Source organism: Malus domestica, chromosome 06 (genome assembly GCF_042453785.1).
Source record: "Malus domestica chromosome 06, GDT2T_hap1".
In the NCBI taxonomy this organism is placed as follows: domain Eukaryota; kingdom Viridiplantae; phylum Streptophyta; class Magnoliopsida; order Rosales; family Rosaceae; genus Malus; species Malus domestica.
In genome coordinates this window covers 18,208,557-18,219,142 of record NC_091666.1, presented here as the reverse complement: position 1 = coordinate 18,219,142, position 10,586 = coordinate 18,208,557, and the positions used below count along the sequence as shown (strand labels likewise).

At 34.2% G+C, this 10,586-nt stretch overlaps 2 protein-coding genes across 3 annotated transcripts; both read left to right on the top strand.

The window, feature by feature from the left end:
* The first annotated feature begins 279 nt into the window (after positions 1–279).
* LOC103437354 (LIM domain-containing protein WLIM2b-like) lies at positions 280–2,334 on the top strand. The gene is made up of 5 exons (XM_008375821.3): positions 280–564; positions 1,172–1,271; positions 1,397–1,419; positions 1,526–1,615; positions 1,804–2,334. The coding sequence occupies exons 1-5, from the start codon at positions 430–432 to the stop codon at positions 2,095–2,097; spliced, it is 642 nt and encodes a 213-aa protein (XP_008374043.3). The 5' UTR covers positions 280–429; the 3' UTR covers positions 2,098–2,334.
* Positions 2,335–3,890: 1,556 nt separating this feature from the next.
* Positions 3,891–9,993, top strand: LOC103437355 (uncharacterized). Of its 2 annotated transcripts, none has more exons than XM_008375824.4 (14): positions 3,891–4,412; positions 4,741–5,551; positions 5,626–5,761; positions 5,842–5,914; positions 6,002–6,100; positions 6,216–6,518; positions 6,622–6,729; positions 7,344–7,415; positions 7,681–7,767; positions 7,944–8,015; positions 8,112–8,201; positions 8,771–8,878; positions 9,424–9,492; positions 9,704–9,993. In XM_008375824.4, the coding sequence occupies exons 1-14, from the start codon at positions 4,188–4,190 to the stop codon at positions 9,776–9,778; spliced, it is 2,328 nt and encodes a 775-aa protein (XP_008374046.3). In that variant the 5' UTR covers positions 3,891–4,187; the 3' UTR covers positions 9,779–9,993. The 2 variants fall into 2 exon arrangements, with proteins under 2 accessions (XP_008374046.3, XP_008374045.3); XM_008375823.4 differs by having other exon boundaries at positions 3,969–4,412; positions 8,762–8,878.
* Positions 9,994–10,586: the final 593 nt, after the last annotated feature.

The window sequence follows — 10,586 nt, the reverse complement described above, 5'->3', positions numbered from 1 at the left end:
ATCTATGTTCTAAATATAGTAATTATCCAGATTGAACAAGCTAAAGCTTACCTGTACCTTATTTCTAAAGACACAGTCAAACAATCTGGCATTGAGTTTAATCCCATAATTAGTATTTTCTGTTTATCCTCCAAAAGTGATGGAACTTTCTTCACGTGTCCTCCATATATACCAAGCAATTCACCTTCTCCACTCATTGCCCAATTTAATTTTGGACCTGTAACCTCAACTTTTGCCAACTACAAGAAAAGCTGAAAGGTGGTGGAAATATATCCGAGAGTTCAATCTCGAAATTCCAAGCAATTTAGAGATTGAACTTTCATGGTTTCTTGTTGAATGATCATTACATCTTGTTGCCATCTTTCTTTTTGTCCCAGCTATTAAACCATCTTTTTCTGTTGATCGGAATATTTGGGACAAACGAGAAAAATGTCGTTCAGCGGAACCCAACAGAAATGCAAGGCTTGCGATAAGACCGTTCATTTCATTGACCAGTTATCTGCTGATGGTATTGCCTACCATAAGACCTGCTTCAAATGCAGTCATTGCAATGGACAACTTTCGGTAGGTTTTGCATGCAATGACAATATACGTACTGCTTTCATTATTTTTACAATTTAGCGGATAATATTCTTTTTCTATATCGTAGATTGTGACTAAACCCTTGATTATATATTATAAGATTGTTGAAATGTTGTTTGAACCTGTAGTTTATATATTCACAATCTTATAACTGGTACAAGAAAGACTAATAACTTGGAGGCTGAAAATAAAATTAGTACGAATGATGAAATCATAAATCTAATAGCATTTACAATCACAAGAGGCTAACAGATAAGTTGGACTTATTCACTTTTATACTTGAGGTCTCAAGTTTGATTCACCCATTCCTTAATATCACATGTATAACAAAAAAACAAAAGCAATTACAATCATCTTCTTTTATGAGATTTTGGCTTTTAATTTAGATTGGCTCTCTAAATAAAGTTAGCCACCTTGTAGGTTAGATGCACCCAAATATGTATATACTAACATATTGAAAGAGCACCCATTTACGTATATACTAACATATTACGTATATACTAACACACTGAAAGAAGTTGAGGATATTAACAAAGAAATAAACAAGAAATGGATGGAGGATGAAGCGGCTGTTTTTGTGCTTTTATAGATGAGTAGTTATTCATCCATGGATGGAGTTTTATACTGCAAGCCTCATTTTGAGCAACTCTTCAAGGAGACTGGAAGCTTTTCTAAGAAATTTCAGACGTGTAAGATCCCTTTTCCCATTACAATTTTCTTGGTACACAAATCTTTAACTAATTTTCTTTTTTTCACTGATTTTTTTCAAGTTTTGATGAGCTAAAACTGTTTTGTTCAATCTTGTTTGATGCAGCTGGAAAGTCACAAAATGAACTGGTACACATCCTATCCCTAATACATTATATTTTATATTTGCTCAATGTTTTTTTTTTTTTTTTTATGTATGTGCGGTAAAACTTACACATTCTTTATATACGTACAGACTAGGACCCCTAGCAAATTGTCCTCCATGTTCTCTGGGACCGTAGACAAATGTGCTGTATGCACCAAAACTGTGTATCCACTAGAGAAGGTTTGAATCCTACATATCTCAATTCAAAATTTTGCACTTCAAATTAATATTATATATTATTTTACAAACTCACGAAAATAGTGCAGGATAACAAACTGAGTGAATAATATTTCTACTATAACTTGATGCGTTAATATTTTTGTGGTTGGCTTGAGGTTTGGTAAATTCCAGGAATTTTTTTGTGACAGGTTACCATGGAGGGAGATTTTTACCACAAATCATGCTTTAGGTGTAACCATGGGGGTTGCTTCCTCTCACCATCAAACTGTGCTGCTCTGGATGGAATTCTATACTGCAAGCACCACTTTGCCCAACTGTTCAAGGAGAAGGGCAGCTATAGCCACCTTACCAAGACTGCTTCACTAAAGAAAAATGGAGCTACATTGCCGGAACCAAAACCTGAGGAATCGCAACCAGAACCAGCGGATGAAACAGAAGTAGCACAAGAGACGCAAGATTCAGCCCCACAAGAGCAATCATGAAAATGTACACCTGCCAATGGCATGTTCCATTAAGCTTGTGGTTTTGGGATTTTTAAAAGCAGGTCCAGAGGGATTCAATAACTGTGACATTTTCAATCTATTTCATCAAATGCCAGCTGAAGGGAAACATAGATTAAGCTTTTCTTTGTAGAAAAGAGCATTTGAATTAATGTCTAACGAAATTGTAAAGCATGTTCAATTGTGAATTTCAATACATTTAAACTGAATGAAACTTAATTCTGTCTGGCAAATGCAAACGGTAAATTGTATCATGCGTTGGAGTGAGTGATCAAAACTTGAAATAGACATGGTGGGTACATGTAGACCTGGCATTCGTGTCGTATTCTCCGTGTTTGTGACATGCTCGATATCTTAATGGATCATGTCGTGTAACACTCGTTAAAGTAAACTGATATTATGACCCGATCCGAAATCGACTCGTTAATATTACCAGGTAATATGACCCGACCCATTATCCGTTAAAGAAAATATATTTTAAATGAAAATGAAAAACATAATTTGACCCAACAAAAAATGGAAAACATATTACTAAATTAGTATATGCATACCACGTTATCACATAAATATTACTTCAAAACATAAAAAGAACTTTTATCTTTCAAGTATTACATACTCCAAAATAAGAGCCTAATGAAAAAACATTAGTACATTACTACAAAATACCCAATGTTCAAGGATATGCAAAATCGAGGGATATGCGTTTCAAGATTGAGGAACCTTGTGCATTTTTTACAATAAAACCCTTCAATTTTCATCAATCACCAAAGAAAATGGTATTAGAAATTTGGCTTGATATATTGTTTTCAAGAATTATATTGACAATGTTTTCATTAAGGCTTTCCACATTAGTACGCTCTTCCACATAAACTAAGCATAAAAAACCAAACATTGTAAACCATTCAAATGTGTTTCGTATTTTTAAATTACTTGATATTTTTATTTATAATGTATTTAGTATTTTTAAATTACTTGATATTTTTATTTTTACTGTGTTTTATAATTTTTTTTAATCTCATTATTTGCCTATAGTATACTATGAAAATAAATAAATAAATAAAATTTTAAATTTAAATAGAATAATAATACAATAATATATATTAATATACAATATACTTTACAATATGACTATTGAATTTTATAGTAATTTTTTTTAGTAGTTTAAACAAATTAAAATCGTCAAAATAACTTTTTTCTTAATGTCTCGAAACGGGTTATACGCGTGTCACCCTCGTGTAAATCTGTTAAGAACCTGTTATTAACGGGTTCTTATCGTGTGACCCGATAATGACACGATTAGTTATCGTGTTGACCTGAAACTCGTTATTTTCGTATCAATTACGTGTCGTGTAAGAAATTGTCAGGTTTACTTTAAAGTGAAGCAGTTTTTAGTGAAAAAAAAAATACCAAACTAGGCATAACCATGCATCTTTGAACTAGATATTCAAAGGATAATATAATAAAAGTACAAGAAATGTCTGATTAAATTTGAAAAAAAAAAAAAAGATTCTACATATATAAAGCCAGAGCAAGCATGATGAAAGATTCATAATTCCAAAATTATCCCCCCTTAATTAAGATTTGAAAACAATTAATATTATTGTGAAAAAGAATTCACTAACAGAATAAAACTACTCATAGTGGACAGTTTTTACCCTTTAGTTTTTTAAAATAAAAATATTTAATACACAGATAAAATTACAAAGATTGCCACAGGCTCATGGCAAGAGGATAACCTTCACATAAGATTGACATATTGATTAGAACTTGGTTTTACTTTCAAATTTAATTACATAAGATTTAACATAAGCAGGCAAATCCCTAGTACTCCTGCCAATTTTCAAAGATTCGGATAAACGCCACGTCGCGCTCTCCGGCGGATAATAGAACTTGTTCGTCCATTCCCCAAAACCTCCAAAAGCTGACTCTATCAGTCTCTCTCTCTCTCTCTCTCTCTCTCTCTCTGAGAGCTCAAAGCTTTTCACTGAGTAATCTTTTCTATTATCTGAAACTGCATCCATTACCACTCTCTAAATTCTGATGAGCTTAGCTGTTCCTTTCTCTCTCTAGAAATGGACGGTTTCTCTCTCTCCCTCACCACCAACACCACCCCTTTCTTTCTCACTCGCACTCGTCTTCTTCCTTCACTTTCTTCCACAACCCAAAATTTCCCTCCGAGGCACAAGAAATGGGTTGTTTTCGGTTCCAGGGAGGAGCCAAAGCTCGACCCTTTGGACCAAATGGAGCTCAAGTTCGGTCGCTTGATCGGCGAGGACCCCAAACTTACGATTGCCAAGGTATCTATGTGTAGTGTTTGCACAACAAACAGTTGTTTGATAAAATTTGCATACGAACTTGTTAGAATTGGTAGATAAACCTTTTAAATTGTAGATTTTGGGTAGAAAAAGTAAACCCAGAAGCTAGTTATATGGTAATTTAGAAGATTTCTCTGTGTATATGTATATGTGTCTGTGTGTGTGTGTGTGAGAGAGAGAGAGAGAGAGACTCTGTGTGTGTATGTTTATGTATGAATTGTTATGGCATGGTGGTTCTATTGGATTCTTTTTTATTATTTTTTATTTTTTATTTTTTATTTTTTGAGAATGTTATTATTCTGTATTGTAGATTTTGGGAAGAAAAGCAAACCCAGAAGCTAGTTATATGGATATTGAGAAAAGCTTTTACAAGAACAAGGGTAAAATTGTAGAGATAAAGGAAGTACCTTTTGATGGGGCCAAGGAAGTTCAAACCAGCCAAGAAAATGAGGTACCTTTTGATGGGCCTAAGGAAGTTCAGTCATCTAGGTCATTGGATGGTGTGAACTTGGTCCGACCGGTGCCAAAGAAAGGAGTCAAATTTGAAGTGGATGATAAGCCAAGACTGTCACTGATTAAGAACCTGAGACGCCCAGTTTCCAAGCCCATGGAACCTACTAAACATAGTGTTCCTAATGTTATTTTGAGAAAGCCGACTTTGTTTAATGAGGATGACGTTGAGGATATGCCTTCAAGGTTGCAAATTAAACCGAATTTGTCCTTGAAGATGAGGATTGAGCAACCAAAGGAGAAGTTTAGTGATATGACATTGTTGAGAAAACCCCAACCGGTGAGTGTTGATGAAAGTAGCGAAAATAAACAAGAGCAATCTAGTGATGTGGATGAGAATGTCATTGGTGATGCAGAAATGGAGAAGTGGAGAGAAGAAAATGATAAGGTTAGCGGTTTTACTTTATTAGAAAAACCCAAAGCAACTGGCGTCAAAACAAAGAGTGAAGATGATAATGAGCAATCTGAGAATGGTGAATCTAGTATCGTTGATACTGTTGAAGATAATGATAGCTCCAAGGATTTGTCTGAATTTACTGCAGCTAGCACAACAAGAAACAGTCTTGAAGAATCCAAAGATGGTCCTGGTCAAAAGGATGACACCCTTATAGGTACTACTCTATGTTGCGTTACAGAATTTCTTCAGCTAGGATTGTCAAATTAATATTGTGCTTGAAATTTTAAGGATTGCAGCCATATGAGCAGACCACTGTCGAGTCCAGTGAGGAGTTATCTGATTCGAGTGAACTGTCTGATAAAAGCTTACCTGTTTCTAATGTTGACTTGATGATAGACACTGCACTACAAGGAAAACCAAAAAGGTAAATGAAAGGAGTTTCAAATGTTTATGTCTCAACTCTAAGTTTATATTTGGCCTGATTAGCAGGTTGTCTTCTTATAGATTAAACAAACCTGTTAACGATGAAGAGAGCATTTTTGTTGGCTCTGAAAATATGCGAGAATCACTCATTGAGGTCAGTGCTTTATTCACGTTAACTCTGATTTTTCCTTAACTTGAATTTTTTTCTGTTACGAAAAATTCATTCTCTATAAATCTATAGGGTCATGAAGATGCTGATTGGGTTATGGCTGAAAATATGGTTAACAAAGGAGACAGGGGAGATGTAGAACTGATAAGTGCTAGCACCAGGGGTTTTGTTGTAAGTACACTTTGGACAGCCATTTCATAGGCTCTTATTTATTCTGTACTGTTTTTTATTAACTATATTTACTTTCCATCTGACCTTTCTGAGTTTGAGTTTACCTTTATGACAGGTATCTTTCCGCTCTTTAATTGGATTTTTGCCATACCGTAATCTTTCTTCCAAGTGGAAGTTCTTAGCTTTTGAGTCATGGTTGAGACAGAAGGGCTTAGACCCGTCATTGTACAGGCGAAATCTAGGAATTATTGGAAGTTATGATATGGTGGATACAAATACTCTTCCTAATCCAAGCCTAGAAGATCCTGATACAGATACAAAAAGTGAGGAAGTAGTTTTGCCAGATATGAAATTGGAAGACCTTCTTAGGATTTATGACCAAGAGAAAATCAAATTCTTATCATCATTTGTTGGCCAGGTTTGAAGAAAGTGACCTGAATTAGAACATTACTGCTGCATTTGGAAACTTCATTGTCATCATTTATTCCTTTAAATTAATTTTTAGAAACTTAATTTTGTAGAAAATCAGAGTACAAGTGGTGTTGGCCAACAGAAAGTTTGGGAAGCTGGTATTTTCAGTGAGGCCAAAAGAGAAGGAAGAGTCGGTTGAGAGAAAACGAAATCTCATGGTGAGAGGCCACTTTCATTTGTGATGTATCTTGAATGCTGTTTGTTTTTCCTTTATTCTTTAGTATTCTTTTTAAGCTACAGTATTTGGTAACAACTATTTCCATTTCTGTATTTAAAAGATCATGTTCAACATTTTCCGAAGAGTCGAAGACTAACCAATTTTTTTATTGTTAAGGGTGGTGGTAAAGTGTGTGTCTATATATATATAAACTTCCCGAAGCTGATTGTGAGAAATCAGTTTTTTATATTTTGTTTTTAGTATGTAAGGACTACATTTCTGGTTGGAACCTGGGAAAGGGAATTGGTCTCTGGAAACTAATTAATATTATTTCTGGTATATGCTATATGTGTAAGTTAATTAAAATGATTTCTGGTTGGAACCTGAGCAAGAACATATCCTTTACTCCCAAAATTGGGATTTATTAGTTCATCCAAATATATTTGTAAGTTGGTCTGAAAAATCTCTTTTATGTGGGTGATTCTTATATAACTGAGAAGCAATCTTGTCACTAATATATTAAGTGTCTGAAGGCCATGTTCTCTCGAAAGCTTATTGTACAATTCCGAGTATGAACTATTTTGTTTTAATCTCGTATGGTAATTCTTATGGCAGGCAAAACTTCAAGTTGGAGATGTCGTGAAATGCTGCATCAAGAAAATTACTTATTTTGGTGTTTTTGTTGAGGTAACTGAAAGGTTTTCCGCTCATTGTCTCTGGAAGTGGAAAAATACTTTACTCGGTTGTTGTGATATCACAGTTTTTGTTCCACTAAGAGATTTTTTGTATGTATAAGTTATTCAAAATAATCTGTTGATGGATTGCCTTGCTACCATCTGGCTTTGGCACAATTCTTTGTGCTATATTTCTTTGTTTAAGGGTCCTGAAAATGGAGCCAAGACTGGGATACCTAGTTTTTCTCACAAAAATGAACCTAGTTAAAATTCTGTAGGTTGAAGGAGTGCCTGCATTAATCCATCAGACAGAAATATCTTGGGACGCTACTGTGGATCCCTCTTCTTACTTCAAAGTTGGCCAGGTAATTTGGTCAATGATCAAACTGTAGGGTACTATTTCAAATTCAGTCTATTCCACTGAAGTTTGTGATTTGTACTTAGTTCGTTAGCAACTTTTAGAGTTTTGGTGTTTCTTACTGTTTTGCTACTTTCTCTCTGCATCTTGTTTATCACATAAAGAAACTCTTTCTGATCTCAGATTATGGAGGCAAAAGTTTACCAACTGGATTTTGCACTTGAACGTATCTTCTTATCATTAAAAGAGATTATGGTAATGTATATCTTATGGATTTTGTACGCAAACATTTCTAATTTTGATTGATGAGATATTCAATTACTAAGAAAGATTCATTCGTGTTTTTTGCAGCCAGATCCATTGATGGAAACCTTGGAGTCTGTGGTTGGTGATCGTGATAGTTTAGATGGGAGATTAGAAGCAGCACAAGCAGATACTGAGGTTTATTTATTTTTGTTCACATGTTGAGTGGGATATATTAGTCTAGTTACATCATCATAGTTGTGGACAGCATAGCGCATACTTGTAATGTTTATATGCTAACGCCAGCTTTAGTTAAGAATAAGAGAAATCAAATGCTTTTTCCAAAACTAAAAAACAAAAATAGAAAATAAATGCATAAACCATAAAGCAGTTAACAGATTTTGTTTAGAGTGGAAGACATTTGGGAATTTTGTTGTTGCAAGGATTTAAATCAGCAAGAACAGATTTTGTTTAGAATCATGCCACGACATGAACAAGAAAGTAGCATGTTTATATTTTTTCCTTTTTGGTATAGAATGTGATTTATGGGGATAATTTAATATGCTATTGTACTTAATCTATATGTGATCATGCATGAATCTAATTTCATTTGTCATATGTTTATCTCTTTGATGGAAAAAATAGAAGATGTAACCTCAATGATACTATTATACGTATGTAAACTATCTGGTAACTTCATGAACGGACTCTATATATGATGTTTCTATTGCTTATCAACACGTTATCTGATTCAATAGTTTGGACAGTGGGCTGATGTCGAATGTCTTATCAAAGAGCTGCAACAAACCGAACTAATCCAGTCTGTCTCAAAAGGTCGCTATTTCTTGAGCCCAGGGTTAGCTCCAACATTTCAGGTACGAACACCTAACATTTCTTGATCAAAGTTAAGGTTGGTAGAAAGCAGGGTACGATTATGTACTTTAAATTGCACTGTCATGTAATTTGCTTGATCAAGGTTAATCACCAAACTTTTAGATTTATGACTATTGGTTATGAATTTGTTGCTGTGTCTAGTAATCTAAATTTGTATGTGGGAACGTATTTAGGGATTTTATAATTTTACAGAATAAAAACGGACCTGGTTTCTCATTTGAAAGGCTGCAAGGTAACATGACGATGCTGCATGGTTGATGAGTTTGTTCAACAGACTGCACAAATACTTAACAATGCGTTGTAACCAATACATTAATTGTTAATGGAATCTGATTCGGTTGAGAGTCTATCCCTTTCTAATGCTTTATGTATTGTATTAGTATGCTGGAAAATGTCTCTTCTTTGACCTGGTCTTCTTAGCGTCATGTTTTTGCTAGAACTCAAATATCTGTGTACACTTCTTCAAAATAGTTTACTTATCTTGCCGAACTCAAATATCTGCTTTGGATCTATCTTTTCAATGCAGGTTTATATGGCATCCATGTTTGAGAATCAGTACAAGTTACTTGCTCGATCGGAAAATAAAGTACAAGAGGTGAGTTGTGGAAACCACAGCAGTTTTTCCTTCAAGGCTTCAGTTACTATTTTCCTTTTTTATTCTTCAAAAAAGAAAAAGAAAAAAACAATGCTTATCTCAATCAAATTATCTTGCTTTTAAGGCATTAGAAGTGCTTCTTAAAAAGCAAGCTCCTTAGTGACTTTAGAGCGAAGAATCAATTATCAATTGCGTTACTCTTTTTTTGCAGGTAATAGTTCAAACTTCACTGGACAAAGAAGAGATGAAATCTGTGATTCTAACATGTACAAGCAGAGTAGGCTAGTTCTGTTCTTATCCGGGTTATAAACGCTGCGAGTGCAGTTTCGTTCTTGATAAGCATCATTTGGAATTTTGTAAAGGTAGAAAAGGAAATTGTTTCCATGGCGGGGAGGATTGAAATTGTTTCTTCATTTTGTAGAGATGGGGATCTGTAAATCCTCCAAGCTATAATTTAGAGTTATTAGTTTATGAATGCAGAAAGCTCCTTTTCTAAAATTATCATTTGGGATCCAAATCCAAATTTGGTACACCAATTTAGTGTCCCTAAAATTATCCTTTCAGTATACCTATTTCCTATATGTGCACACCCGCATTTATTTTTCGCTTATAGATTGAATAAACAAAAAGACAATCAAGGGACAAAATAAATTATGTGCAAACGAGAAAACGAGTGTGAAAATCTTTTTTCTATATGCATTTGTATGCTTTTTGTGGCCGGACAATGTACTCAATTGAGAAACGCTGCCGTTATTGACGTTTTCTATTCAAACATGCTTTTTCAATAAATACAATGAACGACTACTTACACATATGGAAGTGTGCATGATGATTTATTTAAAGTGCTAATAAACAACTTTTACGAAAATTGTAAAATGTTGTGAAATTAAGAATATGTATGGAGTAGAATTTAAAGTAAATAAAACATAATATTTACAAGGTTCTGCAAGTGTGCCTACGTCGTCGAGGCAGCAATAATACTTTCTTTCATTATTTGAAATAATAGGAGTGCAAAATAACTCTCACTATTGTCTCACTTCTCTATTCTCTCTAGCCTGGCTCACTGGTATTTTTTTCTGCAAATCTCTTCTCTC

Bases quoted from the DNA above. Each gene is read 5' to 3' on its own strand.
- LOC103437354 (XM_008375821.3), top strand. From the start codon at position 430: ATGTCGTTCAGCGGAACCCAACAGAAATGCAAGGCTTGCGATAAGACC. The intron at 565-1,171 runs GTAGGTTTTGCA...GTGCTTTTATAG, and splicing joins ATTGCAATGGACAACTTTCG to ATGAGTAGTTATTCATCCAT. The intron at 1,420-1,525 runs GTACACATCCTA...ATATACGTACAG, and splicing joins GAAAGTCACAAAATGAACTG to ACTAGGACCCCTAGCAAATT.
- LOC103437355 (XM_008375823.4), top strand. From the start codon at position 4,188: ATGGACGGTTTCTCTCTCTCCCTCACCACCAACACCACCCCTTTCTTT. The intron at 4,413-4,740 runs GTATCTATGTGT...TCTGTATTGTAG, and splicing joins CCAAACTTACGATTGCCAAG to ATTTTGGGAAGAAAAGCAAA. The intron at 5,762-5,841 runs GTAAATGAAAGG...GTCTTCTTATAG, and splicing joins CTACAAGGAAAACCAAAAAG to ATTAAACAAACCTGTTAACG.